Source organism: Thermobia domestica, chromosome 3 (genome assembly GCF_964235325.1).
Source record: "Thermobia domestica chromosome 3, izTheDome1.hap1.1, whole genome shotgun sequence".
In the NCBI taxonomy this organism is placed as follows: domain Eukaryota; kingdom Metazoa; phylum Arthropoda; class Insecta; order Zygentoma; family Lepismatidae; genus Thermobia; species Thermobia domestica.
In genome coordinates this window covers 338980842-339007763 of record NC_137456.1, presented here as the reverse complement: position 1 = coordinate 339007763, position 26922 = coordinate 338980842, and the positions used below count along the sequence as shown (strand labels likewise).

Below are 26922 nucleotides of genomic sequence, written 5' to 3'. Positions count from 1 at the left end.
CTGCCATCTATTGATAGCATTTTAACTACTAGAAGAATTTGTTCCACGACAATTTGTTTTCATAGTCATGAGCACTAACTAATGGAATAGTTTTGTCTGAGCTTTACGTTAATGGGACTACAGGAAAATCATGGTCGTCTCTGGAATGTAAAAAAATTCAGTGGAGCATGACCGCCCCGCAGTGGGGGCAAAGAGGGGCATTTGCTCTCCTCTGTATTTCCGATCTAGGTTTTAGAACATATATTGTTCTAGAATTTACATGCCAAGACTTACTAATTTGCTCACATACTATAATACTTATTATAAGTATATTAAATAGAAAGTTACTAAATTTATTAAGGTTTGTTGGTGGCCAACTGTTGTTTATATGTCGTATTATGTGCAAGCGTTCAACAATGTGTGTTTGTCCTATTCACGACTACTCTTATGCGTTGATCTTTTGCTACCTCCCTGAAAATAATCTTTTGCCCCCTCCCCCCTTGGGAAAAATTCTGCGGGGCAAGGCAACTAGAAGAAGTAATGCTTATAATAGACCACGAACTGAATTTACGTCAAAATCGTTAGGTAAATGGGAAATTACTTGAAGAAAGAGCTAGCAGGGTTTTTACCTTTACCGGCACAACAATCATATATTTTCTTCCAGCAGTTAGTGGCGTATTTAGGATTTTGTTTCGGGGGTTCTGCACAACCCGTCAATAAGCAGGCCCGTAGCCAGCCCAAAAATGTACAGGGCACGGAAGAAGTTAGGGGGGCCGATCCAACCATATTATAGTTCATTTGCATTTGCAATCCTATAGTGAAAAGTTTAGGGAGGCAGTAAAAATTTAGGGGGTCGTGCACCCCGTGGATACAGGCCTCTGAATAAGCACTTATATTTTTCCTTTTGGATGTCAAGAAATTTTAATGTTCATTTTCCTTCCTTTAATGTTTGTATAATCACACTTTTAAGTATGAAAAGTTTGAGAAGGAGGGGAGGGCAGAAATACTGAAAGGTAAAATTACACGTAAATTATCAAGAAGGAAATGTGCCGCGTAGGGGGAGAAAGTATGAAATTCGGTGGCGTTACATTTTAGAAAGATAAGAAACCTATCGTTTAAAATTAAATACAGATCCCGCGATAAGGGAAAAATGTAAGTCATTTTAAAGGAAATGGCGAAATTTTAATGAAATAATCAAAGAATAAAACATTTATGAACAATAGAAGGATATTAATATTATTACATTATATTTTATTAAACAACATCCATGTTTGGTTCTTACATAGTTTTCAAAACTAATTTAATAACTTTACATTTTTAAAACAGTTCCTATCATGGTAATTAGGCCTACATTAAGATACCTAATTCCTTAGTTTTAGTGTTACTGACGACGGTCGACTTGAATCACAACTAACAACGGTCGAAAGTATGATAGGAGAAACGAATCAAAGTAATAACTAAGAATAAGGAACAGAAGAGTAGAATGGATGAAAGAAAGTGTGATAGGAGATACGAAACAAAGTAATAACTAAGAAAGAGGAACAGAAGAGTAGAATGGACGAAAGAAAGTGTGATAGGACAAACGAATCAAAGTAACAACTAAGAAAGAGGAACAGAAGAGTAGAATGGACGAAAGAAAGTATGATAGGAGATACGAAACAAAGTAAACCAAAAAGAAAGAGGAACAGAAGAGTAGAATGGATGAAAGAATGTATGATAGGACAAACGAATCAAAGTAACAACTAAGAAAGAGGAACAGAAGAGTAGAATGGACGAAAGAAAGTGTGATAGGACAAACCAATCAAAGTAACAACTAAGAAAGAGGAACAGAAGGGTAGAATGGATTAAAGAAAGTGTGATAGGAGATACGAAACAAAGTAATAACTAAGAAAGAGGAACAGAAGAGTAGAATGGACGAAAGAAAGTGTGATAGGAGAAACGAATCAAAGTAATAACTAAGAAAGAGGAACAGAAGAGTAGAATGGACGAAAGAAAGTGTGATAGGAGAAACGAATCAAAGTAATAACTAAGAATAAGGAACAGAAGAGTAGAATGGATGAAAGAAAGTGTGATAGGAGATACGAAACAAAGTAATAACTAAGAAAGAGGAACAGAAGAGTAGAATGGACGAAAGAAAGTGTGGTAGGAGACACGAATCAAAGTAACAACTAAAAAAAAGGAACGGAAGAGTAGAATGGATGAAAGAAAGTATGATAGGAGATACGAAACAAAGTAATAACTAAGAAAGAGGAACAGAAGAGTAGAATGGATGAAAGAAAGTGTGATAGGAGATACGAAACAAAGTAATAACTAAGAATAAGGAACAGAAGAGTAGAATGGATGAAAGAAAGTATGATAGGAGATACGAATCAAAGTAACAACTAAGAAAGAGGAACAGAAGAGTAGAATGGATGAAAGAAAGTGTGATAGGAGATACGAAACAAAGTAATAACTAAGAAAGAGGAACAGAAGAGTAGAATGGACGAAAGAAAGTGTGATAGGAGAAACGAATCAAAGTAATAACTAAGAATAAGGAACAGAAGAGTAGAATGGATGAAAGAAAGTGTGATAGGAGATACGAAACAAAGTAATAACTAAGAAAGAGGATCAGAGGAGTAGAATGGACGAAAGAAAGTGTGATAGGACAAACGAATCAAAGTAACAACTAAGAAAGAGGAACAGAAGGGTAGAATGGATTAAAGAAAGTGTGATAGGAGATACGAAACAAAGTAATAACTAAGAAAGAGGAACAGAAGAGCAGAATGGACGAAAGAAAGTGTGATAGGAGACACGAATCAAAGTAATAACTAAGAAAGAGGAACAGAAGAGTAGAATGGATGAAAGAAAGTGTGATAGGAGAAACGAATCAAAGTAACAACTAAGAAAGAGGAACAGAAGAGTAGAATGGATGAAAGAAAGTATGATAGGAGAAACGAATCAAAGTAACAACTAAGAAAGAGGAACAGAAGAGTAGAATGGACGAAAGAAAGTATGATAGGAGAAACGAATCAAAGTAACAACTAAGAAAGAGGAACAGAAGAGTAGAATGGATGAAAGAAAGTGTGATAGGAGAAACGAATCAAAGTAATAACTAAGAAAGAGGAACAGAAGAGTAGAATGGACGAAAGAAAGTGTGGTAGGAGACACGAATCAAAGTAACAACTAAGAAAGAGGAACAGAAGAGTAGAATGGATGAAACAAAGTATGATAGGAGAAACGAATCAAAGTAACAACTGAGAAAGAGGAACAGAAGAGTAGAATGGACGAAAGAAAGTATGATAGGAGATACGAAACAAAGTAACAACTAAGAAAGAGGAACAGAAGAGTAGAATGGATGAAAGAAAGTATGATAGGAGAAACGAATCAAAGAAACAACTAAGAAAGAGGAACAGAAGAGTAGAATGGATGAAAGAAAGTATGATAGGAGAAACGAATCAAAGTAACAACTAAGAAAGAGGAACAGAAGAGTAGAATGGATGAAAGAAAGTATGATAGGAGAAACGAATCAAAGTAACAACTAAGAAAGAGGAACAGAAGAGTAGAATGGATGAAAGAATGTATGATAGGAGAAACGAATCAAAGTAACAACTAAGAAAGAGGAACAGAAGAGTAGAATGGATGAAAGAAAGTGTGATAGGAGATACGAAACAAAGTAATAACTAAGAAAGAGGAACAGAAGAGTAGAATGGACGAAAGAAAGTGTGATAGGAGAAACGAATCAAAGTAACAACTAAGAAAGAGGAACAGAAGAGTAGAATGGACGAAAGAAAGTATGATAGGAGAAACGAAACAAAGTAACAACTAAGAAAGAGGAACAGAAGAGTAGAATGGATGAAAGAATGTATGATAAGAGAAACGAATCAAAGTAACAACTAAGAAAGAGGAACAGAAGAGTAGAATGGACGAAAGAAAGTATGATAGGAGATACGAAACAAAGTAATAACTAAGAAAGAGGAACAGAAGAGTAGAATGGATGAAAGAAATTATGATAGGAGAAACGAATCAAAGTAACAACTAAGAAAGAGGAACAGAAGAGTAGAATGGACGAAAGAAAGTATGATAGGAGATACGAAACAAAGTAACAACTAAGAAAGAGGAACAGAAGAGTAGAATGGATGAAAGAATGTATGATAGGAGAAACGAATCAAAGTAACAACTAAGAAAGAGGAACAGAAGAGTAGAATGGATGAAAGAAAGTGTGATAGGAGATACGAAACAAAGTAACAACTAAGAAAGAGGAACAGAAGAGTAGAATGGACGAAAGAAAGTGTGATAGGAGAAACGAATCAAAGTAACAACTAAGAAAGAGGAACAGAAGAGTAGAATGGATGAAAGAAAGTGTGATAGGAGATACGAAACAAAGTAACAACTAAGAAAGAGGAACAGAAGAGTAGAATGGATGAAAGAAAGTGTGATAGGAGATACGAAACAAAGTAATAACTAAGAAAGAGGAACAGAAGAGTAGAATGGATGAAAGAAAGTGTGATAGGAGATACGAAACAAAGTAATAACTAAGAAAGAGGAACAGAAGAGTAGAATGGACGAAAGAAAGTGTGATAGGAGAAACGAATCAAAGTAACAACTAAGAAAGAGGAACAGAAGAGTAGAATGGATAAAAGAAAGTATGATAGGAGAAACGAATCAAAGTAACAACTAAGAAAGAGGAACAGAAGAGTAGAATGGACGAAAGAAAGTATGATAGGAGAAACGAATCAAAGTAACAACTAAGAAAGAGGAACAGAAGAGTAGAATGGACGAAAGAAAGTGTGATAGGAGATACGAAACAAAGTAATAACTAAGAAAGAGGAACAGAAGAGTGGAATGGATGAAAGAAAGTGTGATAGGAGATACGAAACAAAGTAATAACTAAGAAAGAGGAACAGAAGAGTAGAATGGACGAAAGAAAGTGTGATAGGAGAAACGAATCAAAGTAACAACTAAGAAAGAGGAACAGAAGAGTAGAATGGATGAAAGAAAGTGTAATAGGAGATACGAAACAAAGTAATAACTAAGAAAGAGGAACAGAAGAGTAGAATGGATGAAAGAAAGTGTGATAGGAGACACGAATCAAAGTAACAACTAAGAAAGAGGAACAGAAGAGTAGAATGGATGAAAGAAAGTATGATAGGAGAAACGAATCAAAGTAACAACTAAGAAAGAGGAACAGAAGAGTAGAATGGATGAAAGACAGTGTGATAGGAGATACGAAACAAAGTAACAACTAAGAAAGAGGATCAGAAGAGTAGAATGGATGAAAGAATGTATGATAGGAGAAACGAATCAAAGTAACAACTAAGAAAGAGGAACAGAAGAGTAGAATGGATGAAAGAAAGTGTGATAGGAGATACGAAACAAAGTAATAACTAAGAAAGAGGAACAGAAGAGTAGAATGGATGAAAGAAAGTGTGATAGGAGATACGAAACAAAGTAATAACTAAGAAAGAGGAACAGAAGAGTAGAATGGACGAAAGAAAGTGTGATAGGAGACACGAATCAAAGTAATAATAAAGAAAGAGGAACAGAAGAGTACAATGGACGAAAGAAAGCATGATAGGAGACACGAATCAAAGTAATAACTAAGAAAGAAGAACAGAAGAGTAGAATGGATGAAAGAAAGTGTGATAGGAGAAACGAATCAAAGTAACAACTAAGAAAGAGGAACAGAAGAGTAGAATGGATGAAAGAAAGTATGATAGGAGAAACGAATCAAAGTAACAACTAAGAAAGAGGAACAGAAGAGTAGAATGGATGAAAGAAAGTATGATAGGAGAAACGAATCAAAGTAACAACTAAGAAAGAGGAACAGAAGAGTAGAATGGATGAAGGAATGTGTGATAGGAGAAACGAATCAAAGTAACAACTAAGAAAGAGGAACAGAAGAGTAGAATGGATGAAGGAATGTGTGATAGGAGATACGAAACAAAGTAATAACTAAGAAAGAGGAACAAAAGAGTAGAATGGACGAAAGAAAGTGTGGTAGGAGACACGAATCTAAGTAATAACTAAGAAAGAGGATCAAAGGAGTAGAATGGACGAAAGAAAGCGTGATAGGAGAAACGAATCAAAGTAATAACTAAGAAAGAGGAACAGAAGAGTAGAATGGACGAAAGAAAGTATGATAGGAGAAACGAATCAAAGTAAGAACTAAGAAAGAGGAACAGAAGAGTAGAATGGACGAAAGAAAGTATGATAGGAGAAACGAATCAAAGTAACAACTAAGAAAGAGGAACAGAAGAGTAGAATGGACGAAAGAAAGTATGATAAGAGAAACGAATCAAAGTAACAACTAAGAAAGAGGAACAGAAGAGTAGAATGGATGAAGGAATGTGTGATAGGAGATACGAAACAAAGTAATAACTAAGAAAGAGGAACAGAAGAGTAGAATGGACGAAAGTAAGTGTGATAGGAGATACGAAACAAAGTAATAACTAAGAAAGAGGAACAGAAGAGTAGAATGGACGAAAGAAAGCATGATAGGAGACACGAATCAAAGTAATAACTAAGAAAGAGGAACAGAAGAGTAGAATGGACGAAAGAAAGTATGATAGGAGAAACGAATCAAAGTAACAACTAAGAAAGAGGAACAGAAGAGTAGAATGGATGAAAGAAAGTGTGATAGGAGATACGAAACAAAGTAATAACTAAGAAAGAGGAACAGAAGAGTAGAATGGACGAAAGAAAGTGTGATATGAGACAAGAATCAAAGTAATAATTAAGAAAGAGGAACAGAAGAGTGGAATGGACGAAAGAAAACATGATAGGAGACACGAATCAAAGTAAAAACTAAGAAAGAAGAACAGAAGAGTAGAATGGATGAAAGAAAGTGTGATAGGAGAAACGAATCAAAGTAACAACTAAGAAAGAGGAACAGAAGAGTAGAATGGATGAAAGAAAGTATGATAGGAGAAACGAATCAAAGTAACAACTAAGAAAGAGGAACAGAAGAGTAGAATGGATGAAGGAATGTGTGATAGGAGATACGAAACAAAGTAACAACTACGAAAGAGAAACAGAAGAGTAGAATGGATGAAAGAAAGTGTGGTAGGAGACACGAATCAAAGTAACAACTACGAAAGAGAAACAGAAGAGTAGAATGGATGAAAGAAAGTGTGATAGTTGATACGAAACAAAGTAATAATTAAGAAAGAGGATCAGAAGAGTAGAATGGACGAAAGAAAGCATGATAGGAGACACGAATCAAAGTAATAACTAAGAAAGAAGAACAGAAGAGTAGAATGGATGAAAGGAAGTGTGATAGGAGAAAGGAATCAAAGTAACAACTAAGAAAGAGGAACAGAAGAGTAGAATGGATGAAAGAAAGTATGATAGGAGAAACGAATCAAAGTAACAACTAAGAAAGAGGAACAGAAGAGTAGAATGGATGAAAGAAAGTATGATAGGAGATACGAAACAAAGTAATAACTAAGAAAGAGGAACAGAAGAGTAGAATGGATGAAAGAAAGTGTGATAGGAGATACGAAACAAAGTAATAACTAAGAAAGAGGAACAGAAGAGTAGAATGGATGAAAGAAAGTGTGATAGGAGATACGAAACAAAGTAATAACTAAGAAAGAGGAACAGAAGAGTAGAATGGACGAAAGAAAGTGTGATAGGAGACACGAATCAAAGTAACAACTAAGAAAGAGGAACAGAAGAGTAGAATGGATGAAAGAAAGTATGATAGGAGGAACGAATCAAAGTAACAACTAAGAAAGAGGAACAGAAGAGTAGAATGGATGAAAGACAGTGTGATAGGAGATACGAAACAAAGTAACAACTAAGAAAGAGGATCAGAAGAGTAGAATGGATGAAAGAATGTATGATAGGAGGAACGAATCAAAGTAACAACTAAGAAAGAGGAACAGAAGAGTAGAATGGATGAAAGAAACTGTGATAGGAGATACGAAACAAAGTAATAACTAAGAAAGAGGAACAGAAGAGTAGAATGGATGAAAGAAAGTGTGATAGGAGATACGAAACAAAGTAATAACTAAGAAAGAGGAACAGAAGAGTAGAATGGACGAAAGAAAGTGTGATAGGAGACACGAATCAAAGTAATAATAAAGAAAGAGGAACAGAAGAGTACAATGGACGAAAGAAAGCATGATAGGAGACACGAATCAAAGTAATAACTAAGAAAGAAGAACAGAAGAGTAGAATGGATGAAAGAAAGTGTGATAGGAGAAACGAATCAAAGTAACAACTAAGAAAGAGGAACAGAAGAGTAGAATGGATGAAAGAAAGTATGATAGGAGAAACGAATCAAAGTAACAACTAAGAAAGAGGAACAGAAGAGTAGAATGGATGAAAGAAAGTATGATAGGAGAAACGAATCAAAGTAACAACTAAGAAAGAGGAACAGAAGAGTAGAATGGATGAAGGAATGTGTGATAGGAGATACGAAACAAAGTAATAACTAAGAAAGAGGAACAAAAGAGTAGAATGGACGAAAGAAAGTGTGGTAGGATACACGAATCTAAGTAATAACTAAGAAAGAGGATCAGAGGAGTAGAATGGACGAAAGAAAGCGTGATAGGAGAAACGAATCAAAGTAATAACTAAGAAAGAGGAACAGAAGAGTAGAATGGACGAAAGAAAGTATGATAGGAGAAACGAATCAAAGTAAGAACTAAGAAAGAGGAACAGAAGAGTAGAATGGACGAAAGAAAGTATGATAGGAGAAACGAATCAAAGTAACAACTAAGAAAGAGGAACAGAAGAGTAGAATGGACGAAAGAAAGTATGATAAGAGAAACGAATCAAAGTAACAACTAAGAAAGAGGAACAGAAGAGTAGAATGGATGAAGGAATGTGTGATAGGAGATACGAAACAAAGTAATAACTAAGAAAGAGGAACAGAAGAGTAGAATGGACGAAAGAAAGTGTGATAGGAGATACGAAACAAAGTAATAACTAAGAAAGAGGAACAGAAGAGTAGAATGGACGAAAGAAAGCATGATAGGAGACACGAATCAAAGTAATAACTAAGAAAGAGGAACAGAAGAGTAGAATGGACGAAAGAAAGTATGATAGGAGAAACGAATCAAAGTAACAACTAAGAAAGAGGAACAGAAGAGTAGAATGGATGAAAGAAAGTGTGATAGGAGATACGAAACAAAGTAATAACTAAGAAAGAGGAACAGAAGAGTAGAATGGACGAAAGAAAGTGTGATAGGAGACACGAATCAAAGTAATAATTAAGAAAGAGGAACAGAAGAGTGGAATGGACGAAAGAAAACATGATAGGAGACACGAATCAAAGTAAAAACTAAGAAAGAAGAACAGAAGAGTAGAATGGATGAAAGAAAGTGTGATAGGAGAAACGAATCAAAGTAACAACTAAGAAAGAGGAACAGAAGAGTAGAATGGATGAAAGAAAGTATGATAGGAGAAACGAATCAAAGTAACAACTAAGAAAGAGGAACAGAAGAGTAGAATGGATGAAGGAATGTGTGATAGGAGATACGAAACAAAGTAATAACTAAGAAAGAGGAACAGAAGAGTAGAATGGACGAAAGAAAGTGTGGTAGGAGACACGAATCAAAGTAACAACTACGAAAGAGAAACAGAAGAGTAGAATGGATGGAAGAAAGTGTGATAGGAGATACGAAACAAAGTAATAATTAAGAAAGAGGATCAGAAGAGTAGAATGGACGAAAGAAAGCATGATAGGAGACACGAATCAAAGTAATAACTAAGAAAGAAGAACAGAAGAGTAGAATGGATGAAAGGAAGTGTGATAGGAGAAAGGAATCAAAGTAACAACTAAGAAAGAGGAACAGAAGAGTAGAATGGACGAAAGAAAGTGTGATAGGAGATACGAATCAAAGTAACAACTAAGAAAGAGGAACAGAAGAGTAGAATGGATGAAAGAAAGTATGATAGGAGAAACGAATCAAAGTTACAACTAAGAAAGAGGAACAGAAGAGTAGAATGGATGAAGGAATGTGTGATAGGAGATACGAAACAAAGTAATAACTAAGAAAGAGGAACAAAAGAGTAGAATGGACGAAAGAAAGTGTGGTAGGAGACACGAATCAAAGTAATAACTAAGAAAGAGGAACAGAAGAGTAGAATGGACGAAAGAAAGTATGATAGGAGAAACGAATCAAAGTAAGAACTAAGAAAGAGGAACAGAAGAGTAGAATGGACGAAAGAAAGTATGATAGGAGAAACGAATCAAAGTAACAACTAAGAAAGAGGAACAGAAGAGTAGAATGGATGAAAGAAAGTGTGATAGGAGATACGAAACAAAGTAATAACTAAGAAAGAGGAACAGAAGAGTAGAATGGACGAAAGAAAGTGTGATAGGAGACACGAATCAAAGTAATAATTAAGAAAGAGGAACAGAAGAGTGGAATGGACGAAAGAAAGTGTGATAGGAGACACGAATCAAAGTAAAAACTAAGAAAGAAGAACAGAAGAGTAGAATGGATGAAAGAAAGTGTGATAGGAGAAACGAATCAAAGTAACAACTAAGAAAGAGGAACAGAAGAGTAGAATGGATGAAAGAAAGTATGATAGGAGAAACGAATCAAAGTAACAACTAAGAAAGAGGAACAGAAGAGTAGAATGGATGAAAGAAAGTATGATAGGAGAAACGAATCAAAGTAACAACTAAGAAAGAGGAACAGAAGAGTAGAATGGATGAAGGAATGTGTGATAGGAGATACGAAACAAAGTAATAACTAAGAAAGAGGAACAGAAGAGTAGAATGGGCGAAAGAAAGTGTGGTAGGAGACACGAATCAAAGTAACAACTAAGAAAGAGAAACAGAAGAGTAGAATGGATGAAAGAAAGTGTGATAGGAGATACGAAACAAAGTAATAACTAAGAAAGAGGAACAGAAGAGTAGAATGGACGAAACAAAGTGTGATAGGAGACACGAATCAAAGTAATAATTAAGAAAGAGGATCAGAAGGGTAGAATGGACGAAAGAAAGCATGATAGGAGACACGAATCAAAGTAATAACTAAGAAAGAAGAACAGAAGAGTAGAATGGATGAAAGAAAGTGTCATAGGAGAAAGGAATCAAAGTAACAACTAAGAAAGAGGAACAGAAGAGTAGAATGGATGAAAGAAAGTATGATAGGAGAAACGAATCAAAGTAACAACTAAGAAAGAGGAACAGAAGAGTAGAATGGATGAAGGAATGTGTGATAGGAGATACGAAACAAAGTAATAACTAAGAAAGAGGAACAAAAGAGTAGAATGGACGAAAGAAAGTGTGGTAGGAGACACGAATCAAAGTAATAACTAAGAAAGAGGAACAGAAGAGTAGAATGGACGAAAGAAAGTATGATAGGAGAAACGAATCAAAGTAATAACTAAGAAAGAGGAACAGAAGAGTAGAATGGACGAAAGAAAGTATGATAGGAGAAACGAATCAAAGTAACAACTAAGAAAGAGGAACAGAAGAGTAGAATGGACGAAAGAAAGTATGATAAGAGAAACGAATCAAAGTAACAACTAAGAAAGAGGAACAGAAGAGTAGAATGGACGAAAGAAAGTTTGATAAGAGACACGAATCAAAGTAATAACTAAGAAAGAGGAACAGAAGAGTAGAATGGACGAAAGAAAGTATGATTGGAGAAACGAATCAAAGTAACAACTAAGAAAGAGGAACAGAAGAGTAGAATGGACGAAAGAAAGTATGATAGGAGAAACGAATCAAAGTAACAACTAAGAAAGAGGAACGGAAGAGTAGAATGGACGAAAGAAAGTATGATAGGAGAAACGAATCAAAGTAACAACTAAGAAAGAGGAACAGAAGAGTAGAATGGACGAAAGAAAGTGTGATAGGAGATACGAAACAAAGTAATAACTAAGAAAGAGGAACAGAAGAGTAGAATGGATGAAAGAAAGTGTGATAGGATTACGAAACAAAGTAATAACTAAGAAAGAGGAACAGAAGAGTAGAATGGACGAAAGAAAGTGTGATAGGAGACACGAATCAAAGTAATAACTAAGAAAGAGGAACAGAAGAGTAGAATGGACGAAAGAAAGCATGATAAGAGAAACGAATCAAAGTAACAACTAAGAAAGAGGAACAGAAGAGTAGAATGGATGAAAGAAAGTATGATAGGAGAAACGAATCAAAGTAACAACTAAGAAAGAGGAACAGAAGAGTAGAATGGATGAAGGAATGTGTGATAGGAGATACGAAACAAAGTAATAACTAAGAAAGAGGAACAAAAGAGTAGAATGGACGAAAGAAAGTGTGGTAGGAGACACGAATCAAAGTAATAACTAAGAAAGAGGAACAGAAGAGTAGAATGGACGAAAGTTAGTATGATAGGAGAAACGAATCAAAGTAACAACTAAGAAAGAGGAACAGAAGAGTAGAATGGACGAAAGAAAGTATGATAGGAGAAACGAATCAAAGTAACAACTAAGAAAGAGGAACAGAAGAGTAGAATGGACGAAAGAAAGTATGATAGGAGAAACGAATCAAAGTAATAACTAAGAAGGAGGAACAGAAGAGTAGAATGAACGAAAGAAAGTATGATAGGAGAAACGAATCAAAGTAACAACTAAGAAAGTGGAACAGAAGGGTAGAATGGACGAAAGAAAGTGTGATAGGAGACACGATTCAAAGTAATAACTAAGAAAGAGGAACAGAAGTGTAGAATGGACGAAAGAAAGTGTGATAGGAGACACGAATCAAAGTAATAACTAAGAAAGAGGAACAGAAGAGTAGAATGGACGAAAGAAAGTGTGATAGGAGACACGAATCAAAGTAATAACTAAGAAAGAGGAACAGAAGAGTAGAATGGACGAAAGAAAGTATGATAGGAGAAACGAATCAAAGTAACAACTAAGAAAGAGGAACAGAAGAGTAGAATGGACGAAAGAAATTATGATAGGAGAAACGAATCAAAGTAACAACTAAGAAAAAGGAACAGAAGAGTAGAATGGACGAAAGAAAGTATGATAGGAGATACGAATCAAAGTAACAACTAAGAAAGAGGAACAGAAGAGTAGAATGGATGAAAGAAAGAAAGAAAAGAACGCACTTTTTAAATGGAATAAAACTTGACAAATGCAGTATTATTTCTGAACAAAGAGCATAAGAAAGTAAAAAGTCAATAAAATTCTTAGAAATTGTGAGAAAGATTATTGTTATACGTCAGTGCATTTGTAAAGAAATCGCTACTAGATATCCAGACACAAAAGGGTCTTTTACACACACATAGCAAAGTTCAAACGCACAGAGTTTTTAGAGCGGAGTTTTGTATAATGTAAACTTTTAAATAATTACATACAAAATCACGTATATGTCAGACTTCTGCTAGCCGTTTGATTTCCGATTTAACACATCACTATTAATACAGAAGCGGACATCTTTTTTTTTACATTTTGGCTCAGATCCGCACTCAGGTCGGTATTTAACGATAAAACCATACTTTGCTATCATGATTGGATATTTTCCCTCATTTGTTTATTTATATATTTTTATATCCATATTTTTAAGTTGGACATAGACAGGATAAGGACAAAGAAACGCAACTAGTAGAGATGGAGAGAACAAAAAACACACAATACAAGACACAAACCATTCAACAAAGAAATAATCATATGTGAACCTGACTAAACATTTCCCTGAAGAAATCATTTTAGGTGTATATGTATGCATTCAATATTAAATATTACCACCAATATTTTATTTTTTAAGAAATAATGTAAGCGTGTTATTTCACTTGCAAGTGGTTAATTTCTAGCAGTGGCGGTTTCTCTTAATGTTTGCATGTTTGTACCAATCTGCTTCCAATATTTTCATTTTGTATTTATGCTAAATCACTTCTCGTTTTATTGTCAACATCATATTTCCTTAAAGAAGTGCGTTAGAAACGGGACTGACTAATAGCTTTCTGCTTGGGAGTTTGACAAACTCCCCAGCTAGGCTACTGCGGGGGTTGCGAGGTGCGAGGATCTTTATGGTGCCTCATAGGAATCTATATGTTTGTAGATCTTTTGCAAGCAAGTCTACCAAGAAAAACAATATTTCCAAAACAAAACGCTTTGGAACTGGAAATTCTCCACCGTCTTTCCCCCTGCAATATTGGTTGACACGGTGCTCGCCTAAAGGGATACGGTCCGCTCCTCCAAGTCGTACACAGAGGAGAAAAAAGCCTTGCGCCTTGGATAAATGCGAGATTGCCAAGTGGTCATAACTATTAGTCATAAGTATTAGTCATAACTATTAGTGGCCTTCTGTCAACCAAGTAAGTTCAAGGCAGCTATGGAGATAGTAAAAGCGACCCCGTGAAGAGTGAAGACAGATTGTGAGTGTCAGTAGTTAATACACTCGTGTTTGAATGAGCAGAAATTTGGCAGCATAGAGAGAATGTTTTCATATCCATATCTGTATGGGTGAATGAGAGAATTGGAGAGCAGTTTTTAGAAAAAAAGTGTTAATGGGGGAAGGGGTGCGATTTTAAATTGGACTGCAACCCCTGCTTTCAACTCGACTGACCAATGTCCAATGTAGGAAACCCTTGTCTTTCTTCACTTTCCTCTTCCTCCTACTTATCACCCATGCCTTTGGCTGCTTAAATAGTTGCTAGCACCTCTCTCACCAAAATGTCTTTGAGGGGGAGTATTTGAATGGTTTCTTTTGGCGCAAAATAAATCACACCGGAAAAAAAATAAAATGTTTGAACCGGGCGGGAGTATGTTCACAATCAAATTGTCGAATCTGTTCGTACTTTTTAATGTTGTGTGGTGTGTGTGCCGGTGTTTGTTGTTCTTTGGAATGGTTGCTTTAATTGCATAATACGTGTCTGTCCCTGGAATTCTGCAACGTTTCTGTTGAATGAGCCGTTTTCCAAAAGAACTTTAGAAGCAAAGCTACTTGTGAAAAACAGCGGAGAGCCGATTCCGACTCTAAATATAACGCAAGTAATTAGAAGTCAGAAACGAACATTTACAAGAAAGTTTAATCTCAACTTGTACGAACAGCATAAGTGGTTATGTTGATGTAAAAATTTAAAATGTTTTGTTTTGTTTTTGTGTTTGTTGTTCGGAGCGAGGGAAGATGCCTAAAGTAAAAAAGGTGTTGTGGATATCCAGAATCTGCACAAAAATAAATAAATAAAATAAATTCGTCAGCTCATATAAAACACGTTAATCTCATTGTGTTGGGAAATGTGAATATTGCTGCTCAACTAAATGCTGGTTATAGGCGGTCCATTGAGAATCACACTCAAACAGTGAAGCAAAACAGGTACGTGCTCAATATAATCATCAATTCGGTTTTCTGGCGTCTTCGAACTGGCCTTAAGGGGACATTTGCCATTTTGAGATTTACTAATATTAATGCATTACTCATGTTCTGTCTGTATGAAAACACTATTACATTGACTATATGTATGATTAAAAGTGATTTTATACAAAATTAGATAATTAATTACTGCATAATTAATTATTAATTATGCATTTTTATTACGTGTTTTTCTCTGTAATCAATTGTCAGAAATATTTTTGTAAAAAAGTATATGATTCTTTACACATTTCTCATTGACATAAAATAATAATACACGTCAATATCGTGACAGATATTAAATTATTATTAATTGAAAATGGAAAAGTGCATTGCTGATACTACTGAATTCCGTATGAGGAACAAACTTTCAGTTTTGAGCACTATTTTTGTGAAAAATACTTTATTTATTCCTATATATTGCATATCAGGCAAATCCCTATATATTTGTCTTTTGATTGGTACCACAGTTTTGGATATAGACATATGCATTTCAAAGTAAAACATGAAACAATTTCGTAATATGTAAAATGCCACCCTCTTGGTTTGTGAGGTGGCGCCTCCCACTTCAGGCGACGTTTTTTTTCGGAACTTCTTGCAGTCTGGATAAGTCTTGACAGAGTTACCAACGCACAGTTTTATTCAGCTAGTGTTTTAGAAATGGGTCGTACGCGGCGATGTCCTTCCAGAAGTAGGAAGAGAAATAAGCATTCTAAGGCTATTCGTTTATCTTGGATAAAAAGGCGTAAAATAGAAGATAGCTCCAAGTGTGACACTTCTGTTTGTGTATCTTTGGAAGAAACAAGTGGAAGTTCTATGGAGGTTCCAATTGCAAGGGATGAATCAAATGATAAAGAAAGGTGAGATTTATTTTACTTTCCATCCTGATTATTAATTACTTTGAACCAACATAAAATGATTCTTTTATAAAATTGTTATCATTCTATCTAAATGTATACAGGGAAAGAACATTGTAAATCCAGTTTTATTGATTTTATACCAAAACTCATTTTTGTAGTCTGACTGAGCGTGTTCTTTACGCATATAGCTGCTTTTAACATCCAATTTACAGAGGAATGATCAAAATTTTTTACCACTTTGAGTAGTCCAAAACATCGTGTGCAACGCATACTTTTACGGTTGGGTGCAATCTCAAAATCGAAGAAAAAAAATGTACTTACCATGTTCTTTCCCTGTACCCTTCACATGTTTCACTAATCTTTTAGTGGATTATTATAATATTGCTAGGTGTATTATTTTTTTAAAATACAATTACGTGAATCATTTGCGTGTTTAATTTTATACAGCGATACATATAATAATAGTATTATGCGCAATGTTATATATGAAGGGCTTGGAACAATATGCCACATTTTAAAAAAAAATCACTATTTTTAGGACCTTGCATATCTTACGACCTGCAGTAGTCGATTTGGCTTTAAAGAAGTGGGGGAACACTCTCTATGTATTAATATAAAATGCTCTAATACATTGAATAACAAAATTATTTTGTAAGATTCCGGGGTAACGCGTTCCAGAACGAAATAAAGTAGGGGAACGGATATTTGATTTTCTGGTAAATGGAGAACGACGTTCTCCGTATTTCCTCCAAATCGACCACTGATAACCCGTTGATCTTGACAAGTTTGCAAAAATCGAAATTAGGATCAGTAGATATAGTAAGTATTCTTGTTTAAATTACTTTTTTATGATGCAATGGCAAATTTCACTTTTCTCTCTGATCATAAATATATATTAGTTTAGAGTCCCTTGTCAGCAGCGAGGCTATATGAAACATGGACCTACTGGTTAACATGGAATCCGAACCACAATCGTTCTATGCTCTCCCTTCGGGACTCGAACCCAGGACCCCTTGCAGAGAAGCGCACGTGCTAGCCACTAGACCAGCGACATATATATATATATATATATATATATATATATATATATATATATATATTGCATCTTATGTCTGAATATTATGTGTTTGTATATGTAGGTATTTTAGGAAATGTATTCTACCTTATTTATTAAGTGTTTACTTTTATTGGTTCAATAATATATATACCCTAATACACTTGCCATCTTCTTTGATACTGTTTAGAATTCACCTGAATTAGATGCTTTACAAAAACTTGTTTTAATATACAGCTAAAATAAAAAATAGGAATTAATTTAACTGACAACATATACAATTACAATAAGGATTAAACGATTATTTTACTTTAGGACTATTAATATTTCAGACTTGAAGAAATGTACTTTACTCGACTCATTCTATCACACATTTTATAATGGTTTACTGCTAAAATATGTACACTTCGAGGAAAATCACCTGCTAAATTGTTCATTGTAACTGAAGGTTTAGAGGAAAAAGTAATTATATATATATATATATATATATATATATATATATATATATATATATATATATATACAGTGGCGGATCCAGGATATGATCAAGGGAGGGGCTAAACCATAATTTGTCGTTTTATCCAGTGTAAAGCAGAATTGAAGCCCATTTTATCCAATGTAAACCTGAGCGTCAAGGGGGGGGGCTATAGCCCCTTAGCTTCCCTTTGGATCCGCCCTTGTATATATATATATATATATATATATATATATATATATATATATATATATATATATATATATATATATATATATATATATATATATATATATATATATATACATTGTTCACTAACTTAAAAGGCTTTTTTTTCGTGTGATTTATTTCTCTCATTTAATTTCAACAATACATATTTTCTTTATGTATCGAAATGTTACTTTAAAAAAAAAGTCTGAAATTCAAACTTTAAATCTATACGTAATTTATTAGTGGAAAGCTATTTAAAAAATCATGCTTAATTTACAGATTATTCCTACTAAATAATTTTTAGAAATCCTTGGTCAACTCACACCTGAAGGGGACTCAGCCTCCTACAACAACATTCAGTTGTTTGTTTACATCAAAGATTCCGGCAGCGTGATTTTCGCCCTCAACTTTTTTTTTTTTCGTCGTGGCTTTTGCTCCATATGATTTTCTACTCTTGGTTATTCCCCGAAAAGTCATGAAACCGAGTCTAAAATTGCACTGTTTTAATCTATCTAAATTGCAAACCAAAGAACAAAACCAGTTTCACATTTGAACTTCATATAAAAGTTACTTTTTTGGTTTTAATTTTCGAGCGACAATAGGAGATAATATAATAGTCATAGAGAAGAAAATCTAATTCAAATGTTTAAAAAGATAAACACATTTCGCAGTCCTACATACAGGAAAAAAGTAATTTTTGACCATCTGTCCTTCAATTATTCACCCTATTCATATAAGCCATATCGTTCAACATATAAGCACTAAATTTCTATAAATTTCATTTTCATTTCTATAATTTATTATTATTATTATTATTATTATTATTATTATTATTATTATTATTATTATTATTATTATTATTATTATTATTATTATTATTATATGTCATTTCAGCTCTGACACTGAGTCTCTACCATCTCTTGTAGTGGAGCCCGAAACAGAGATTGTTAGTCGCAATGACTTTCCAAATGGCTACCGAATTGTAAATTTAGGACACATTCTTAAGTGGTCCATAAAGCTCCAAGAAAACCACAGAAAGATATGTGTCTTAGGAAAAATGGATTTTCATAGAGAGAGACGTTCAGGACTAGTGTCTTACCTCTATTTCAAGTGCCGCGTGTGCAAACGCGAAGTATGTCACTCTACAGAGGAGGAACAACAGTCGAAAAGATCTGTAATCAATACTGCAGCTGTTTGGGGTACTGTTTCCATTGGAAGTGGGTATTCTCATCTAGAGGAATTTCTCAGTATTATGGATATCCCATGTATGAGCTTCAAACTTTTCAACAAGATTGAACAAGATCTGGAACCGGTAAGTAATAATTGACAAATCCGTTTGATCTTTAAAAAAAAAAAAAAAAAAAAAAAAAAAAAAAAAAAAACTGACAAATATACTTTCCTACTTATCAACAATATCACAAGTGGCTAATATAATATTTGTATTGATATAGTTCTGTATAGAAGATTTTATCATAATAGCACTTGCGGAATGAAAGTAATCTTAGTTACAAGCAGGCCCGCAACCAGCCATAGAAGTCTGGGGGTGCCATAAACATGTTAGGGGGGCCCAAGTCTTAAAATAATTGTTACAAATATATAAATTCATGATTTTTTGTGTTGCATTGAGATCTGCGAGCCATGAAAAATTTAGGGAGGTCTGGCCCCTTGCCCCCTTCTAGTTGCTGACCTGGTTACAAGGGCAACGTAGTAGTTTCAATTGCCAAAAATGTGGAAAATTCGAAAACGTAAATTAATCGTTAAAAAAAGAAAAAGAAAAAACACATAAAGCACATAAATCGGTGATTTCAGCTTTGATAGCGATCAAATATGACGGATTTATAATAAATTACTTTTGCTTTTGAGAAAATCTTTTTTTTTCTGCACCGCGACTAAGAAAGGCGGTAATGATGAAATAAGCGATAATGGTGGAATGAAGGAAGTGGAAGGAAATTAGAGAACTCCAAAGAAAACACTTACGCGGTGTTTGTCCACCATAAAGTCCACATTGGTGGGACCGAGATCGAAGCAGGGTCCGTTCCACCACTGAACTAACGCGATCTCATAAGAAAAAATATATAAATGGGTCTCCCAAGCGGCTAATTTTGAATTGTAAATAAATTAATGACAAATAAATTTATCACCACTTCATATTGAACGGGGGAGTCTGAAAGAAAGCATGAATTCGCCGCCTAACTGCGAATATTTGAGTCGTGGTGGATGGTAGAGCGTTCACCTGGTACGTGGGTTTCCTGATTTGATCCCATCTCGCGCCAAACGGACAGATATCATTGCGTGGGTTTACTTGGGGGTTCTTTTCTTTCGTCCACTTTCTTCATTCAACCATTTCATTCATTATCATCATCAGCGTCTCCTTCAGGATCGGTGCATAAATTTCATATCTAAATGCGAATGCAGGATAAATTTGGGTTAAACAAAATGGGGTCAACATGGGCAGCTGTTGAAGGGTGGGGTGTAGTAAGATTTTTGAACTCACCACATTTTTAATTTTGCAATTTCAACTCAAAATAATGGAAAAAAGATGTTATAAATGGTTCAATAATATATTAACAAGCAAATTTTATTACAATTAACGTACGTAGTTAAAATCTACTTATTTTCAATCGCTGACTCCATTGGAGAAAATGATAAAATAACTTTAATCACAAGGAAATTGAGCGAGCGAGACCTTGATGTGAGGAGTTCGGCGCTTATATATCTATATCTATATATATCTATATCTATCTATATATATATATATATATATATATATATATATATATATATATATATATATATATATATATATATATATATATATATATAAGCCAGTATATGCATCTGACCCACAAAACCGGGTTCCTAATGGTTAAAATACTAACCTAACCTATCTATTTGGAGAAGTGTCAAAGTTGAGACTTTGATTTAGGGGTTTTTGATTACGTTTTCGGAGTTTGCACCACTCTGCGACCCAAGCGTAGTCTCGCTATGATCCTCAGCTTCCGTAACCCGCCATATAACGAATTGTGGATCACACTCGTTTTGCTGCTCTCGTGGAATTTTCATATTGATGTTGTCAAGAATACTTTATGGTGTGTGTGATGAGATGGTTGCGCACCGGAGCCATACGAGACTTTAATCTGTAAATTAACGTGAAATCCAAACCATTGATCTTTCACGAAATATTACCCGAATCTCCCACACAGCAAGCGAGAACGCTATTTGGCCACAAGGAAATAGTTTTAGAAACCTTTCTGCAACAAATCCTCCAGTATTTCGACTGTAATTCAGCACTCTTGCAGGGGTGCAGGGCCGTAGGCTAACCAAACATTGATGATTTTATGTTTATGAGATGCGAGATCGGAGAGTGAGCATATGTGGGATTCAAGAGGTGAAGCCTCAGTCGCTATCTACATTTTATATAAAGTAAAATTCAAACTGATATTTTCTGAACGCTGCTAGTCTTTGCAATGCATACCAGACAAAGCATGCAGAGACAAATAATAACTATTTATCCGTATAGTTTCTGCACAATCATAGAGAAACTGAGTCACATTCTCGATGACTAGGGAAATTTATCTTGTTCGTTATTGATATCACTCAAAGTAGAAAGTAAATGGGTAATGAGATTTGTAATGAATCAAAATTAGAACAAAATAACGATATGCCATGTTTTCTAAAACAATGTATATCTTTTATAGGTGTGGACAGATTCTCTTTGGAGTCAGATGAAAGAAGCTGGAGAGGAAGAAAGAAGATTAGCAATTGAAAAGGGCCATGTAGATCCAGATGGTATACCATGGATAACTGTATACGTGGACGGAGGGTGGAGCAAAAGAAGTTATGGACATGGGTACAATGCAGCTTCTGGAGTGGTGAGTATAATTATACAAATTTAATGACTTATATAGAAAGGAATTAAAAACTAAACCATATAGAAGTCAAAATAAAAAATTAGGACAATACATAGGATTTGTGACGTAGAGTACCACTAAGGAATGATTTTTGGAAATGCGACAGGGATAGAATGAAAATGGTGTCTGAAATATTTTAATAAAATGGAATTATTTCCGAATCTCGTGACGTTAGATACTTTAAATTTGATATTTGCACTTTTTCATTGAAAATCATTTGACATGTTTTTAGCGTTTTGTGATGTTTTAATTAGATGGGACGAAGAGGAGGGAAGAAAAGGAAAATGGCGAAAGGGAAAGGAAAATAGGAAGGGGAGAAAAGGAAAATGCAATGGGAGTTGCAATTCGTATCTTGCCAATATCTCGGAAACTCTGACGGTTAGAAACATAGAATTTCGTATTTGGACTTTTCATTTAAAATAATGTAGCACGTATTTCAGTGCCTTTTTTTTTTAATATGGCCCAGAAGGGAAGAAAAATGGACGTGGATTATAATTACTATAATAAGATGTTCACTCCGGGTTAGAGACTTGAAATTTGGTATTGGGATTTCCCATTTAAAATAAATTAACACATGTTTCAGCATTTTTTGATATTTTAGTGAAAGTAGAAGAAAAGAGCTACATTGTAATTCTTATAATAAGATGTCGATATCTTGGAATCTTTGAAGGTTAGGAACATGGATGTGGTATTTATACTTTTCAATGAAGATTATTAGATACTTATTAAGCGTTTTTATGTACACCGGTGTATATCCTAGAAGGAAAGAAAAGAGGCGGGAAGAAAAGATGTTCAAATCTCGGAACCCCGGCATGTTAGAGACATGAAACTTGGAATTTGAACAAAAATTCGGGAAATGTGCAGGTGTATGATATGAAGAGCAAATGTAGGGGATCTGAGCAGTAGCGTAACTAAAGGCTTGGGGGCCCTCCCGCAGACAGCGTGGAGTGAGCCCCCTTCCCTACTTCCCACTTCACGATTTCGGGGCCCCTGATGGCTTGAGGCCCCCCGCAATACAGGGTCTACGGGGCCCTTATTTACGCCCCTGGATCTGAGGGCGAAGCCCCCGCGTACTGAACCTGACTCAACCTGCAAACCTGGGTTGGAGCTAATCCTTTGACAACTTCAACTGAAATTCAATATGCTTGCAGGATTATGAGGTACGATGCCATAGGTCGAGTAAACGCCTAATGAGATGCGAGGCCGTACACGGAGCGATTTTCCGGATCTGAAATGAAATTCGGTGTGCTTGCAAGTTTATCAGATGCAAGGCCGTTGGCCGATCAAAAGGGATAAGGGAGGTTGTGGGCGAAGCCCCAAATGAAATTAAATATGGTTCTAGGTTCATGAACTGAGAGGCCGTAAACCGAGCAAACTAGGAGATCTAGGGGTGAAGCCGACGAATATTTTGTCTATATATTCAACTTACCACATTCTTTTTAAAATAATGTTTGTAAGTTGTAATTTCACCCTACCAATCATTGTGAAGATGGGAAATGAATTGTTTTGTTTGCTATCCACGTTCTATTTGGGGTGACCCTCCCTGCTGGTCTAATGGCTATTATGCGCGACTTTGGTGAACGGGATCCCGTGTTCGATTCCCAGTGGGAGTGCATTGAACGATAATCTTCGGATTTCAGGAGTTGTATATCTACGTCTCATGTAGCCTCGCTGCTCAAAGGAACGCTAAACATAAAATCAAAAGTTCAACTTGGCATTCTTTTATGAGCACAAGTAATATAATTTTTGTTAGTATACATTCTGTGGAGATTGGAAACACCTTCCGCCAACAACAGGCTTTCAATAGTTTCCGCTTCCACTCCTGGCTGTGTGAATTTTTCGCGAAATACGTATGTTCATATGAAACACCCAAATAAGCTCCGAAACATTCCTGAAAGCTTTCACAGATGAATGGATATTATTTTTCTTCTGAAGCAGAAATAGTCTTTTGTGAAGGTCACTGCAAATAGGGGTGGGGGTTTATTGACCACGAAAGAGAAGATTGAAGAGCTGTTCCCATTTGCAGCCTTCCTTCTGCGAACTCGATATTATCTCATTGCCAGAAGCAACAGCTGAAGTGAAGGGATGAAATTTTATAACCACAATACCTTTTCCTTTTCCAGTACATTGTTTGTACTAGCAGATTTACAATTTAGACTAGCGGCAATTATCTTAGCCAAGATTCCAAACACCTCCTTCCCCAACTGGGATAGGTGGGGGAAAAAAAAGACAATCTCTTGTTTCTGACCCTGCCGGCACGAACTATTTTTATACTCTTACATCTCGACCGTTACAATAGCTGTCATATTCCATCGTCTAGTTTATTCCAGGAATTACAATCTTACTCCTAGCAGGTCACTTACAATAATACGTACAACATACAGTACTACACATTATACGCCGCGTTCCCTGTTTCCATTGTGATAAACAGCCCGAAAGATTTCAGAGTAGTGGCACACACACAAAACTTGCGTAGGGATATGTACAGTTCGTCGGTAATCATTCGAGAAAGTGAAAGAGCAGTTAGAAACGTCCATTCGCAATATTTGAAGTACCGTTGTTCTATTCAATTTAGCAGAAAGCCTGCTCTGTTTCTTGTGCAGAGGTACAGGAAAGAACAACGCTACATATGTTCCCTTCGCACAAAAAAAAAAAAAAAAAAAAAAAAAAAAAAAAAAAAAAGGCGAGAGAGAGAGAATCCAGTTTCATTGCGATTTTATGGTCAACTTCCTGGCCTGAGCTTTGTCTGCTGAAGCGGTTAAAATCCACAGAGAAAAGTGTCATTTATAATAACATAAATGTTCAATCTGTGGTCAAAAATAGGCCGGTTTTCAATATTCAATAAATATTTGACATCCTGAAACAAATGAAATTTCAATACTTTATAAATATTATTTCACGATTCCTTGCTCTTAGGGATGTTTTTCCATTTTACCATTGATTTTTAGTTATTTTCTTTATTTACTAAGTTTTCCACATTTATTTTTCTGTCATAAACCTTTTGCATGAAACGAACAGTGTAAGCATGAAAAAAAGTTTGTAGTAAGGAACATAATATATTACGGGGAAAGGGTATCATGATTTTACAGAGGCTTACGAGAGGCATCCCAAGTAAAGCATCCCAATACAATTAAAGTAAATAAAAACTACAACACAACTACAGAAAGAACTGAAAAAGCACCAGCAGAACAAGAAAACTTCCAGTCTTGTGGTTGCATGCTGCTTTACCCTATAGATCATTATAAAAGTATTCATGTACTCTGTGTCTAGTCTGGCATATGTTCCATAGAACGATTGTGGACTGAGTGAATATGCAACCGCAATGCTGCCTTTTCAGAACCTCCTATTATTATTATTATTATTATTATTATTATTATTATTATTATTATTATTATTAGTAGTAGTAGTAGTAGTAGTAGTAGTAGTAGTAGTAGTGGTAGTAGTAGTAGTAGTAGTAGTAGTAGTAGTAGTAGTAGTAGTATTTTAAATACCGTGATCTCAGCCTGTTTCAATATATTTCCGCATCTTTTCATATAATGTATAAAACGAACCTTTCACATGACGCACTGTCAACAATGGATGGATCCAAATCTTTCTAGTACTGCTTTGTTTCCTTTTTCTTCGCCGTACGTACATCAAGGCAAGGAGATGTCGTTTGTTTATTGCTGGACTCATGTTCTATCCTTCACGTTCAAATTCTAACTACTTCTTGGCACCGGCATTACCGGGATGTGTGGGCAAAGCAGCGCCGGATCCGGTTTTGCCGGCCGCGTGTGCAAAGCATCCTCGGTTCCGGTTCCGGCATTGTCGGTACTGGGCCAGCATTGCCGTGGACGTGTGCAAACGCTCTAAGGTCTACACTGTGTTTTGTTAAAATTGAATACGTTTTACGTTTTATCGTGCATAATGTTGCTAATACTTAAATTTTACTTACATTGTTGTATATATTATCTTTTCCAGGCATGTATTATTGGTCAAGAAACTAACAAGCTATTATTTTTGGGAGTGAGAAACAAATATTGTTCAGTGTGCGCTGCAGCGTCATCAAGAAATAAAAAACCAAGCGACCATCGATGCTACCGCAACTGGTCATCCTCATCTTCGTCGATGGAAGCTGACATAATCGTAGAAGGCTTTTGCAAGAGCCAAGAAATGCATACGCTTCGCTACAAACGATTTGTGGCAGATGGCGACTCCAGCGTTCACTCCAGGATAATCGAAAAGGTGCCGTATGGACGTCAAGTCACGAAAGTCACGAAATAAAAAAGGGAAAAAGTGAGAAAGGCAAAATATGTTTTACATGTTTGGAACGACCTATTCTCAAACATTACTATTTGTAATTCCAACAAGTATTCTTCTTCTTCTTTATATTATTATTATTTGTATCCCTATATTGTGCTGTTTTGTTGTTACAGTAAATGTAAACATTATTTTTTTCATCAATATCGTCAGTGTGTGTTCAATATATGTATTTATGTTATTATTATTATTATTATTATTATTATTATTATTATTATTATTATTATTATTATTATTATTATTATTATTATTTTGAAATGTTGCTTTAATAATTTAGTTCTCGTAATATTTTGGACATTTTTAAAAGCAAGATAACGCACTAAGTAAAGAACTGTAGCGACTAAAGACTCCAAAGTTTAAAAAAAGGGTAGTGGCTCTACAGATAGTTACACAGTCACGTGGCATTCTAATAAATCCATAAAATATATAGCTACATATAGCCATTACAAACAACAAACACTTGCAACCTTGATTGATTTTGGAACATACCATAGCGGGTTTGATGCTATTCTCGTTGGCTTTGCTCTTTCTAGCGTCCACCTGCATAGAACAGTCCTGCTTTACGTACAACATAATTAATAATTTTCAATAATAATAATGTTAGTAATAACGTTCTGAAAACGTAATAGATTTCGTGGAACAAAATTGTCAATTGTATATTTAGGTAGGAACACGTAAGCGTGTTTGCACACGATACCGTCAAAATCGGTGGAAGCCCCCGACAATATCGTTGCCGGTGATGAGCGAAGTAAGCGACACACAATGTATATTCTGCACTGTTTTTCTAAAACTCTTCTCCATATATGAAAAGAAATAAAAAGAATAATAATAATCGGGAAAATTATTTTTTAAAACAAAGGATTACAATTATT

The 26922-nt window shown here is 35.1% G+C and overlaps 2 protein-coding genes across 2 annotated transcripts in view; both read left to right on the top strand.

Moving 5' to 3' along the window:
• The window catches only part of LOC145681251 (uncharacterized), a 425047-nt gene that overhangs the window by 257244 nt on the left and 140881 nt on the right, over positions 1-26922 (top strand). The gene's annotated exons all lie outside the window — the stretch shown is intronic.
• LOC145681337 (uncharacterized) lies at positions 15344-26014 on the top strand. Its single transcript, XM_081752993.1, has 4 exons — positions 15344-16101; positions 18735-19152; positions 21539-21712; positions 25712-26014. Exons 1-4 carry the CDS (start codon positions 15902-15904, stop codon positions 26012-26014), a joined length of 1095 nt encoding a protein of 364 aa, XP_081609119.1. The 5' UTR covers positions 15344-15901.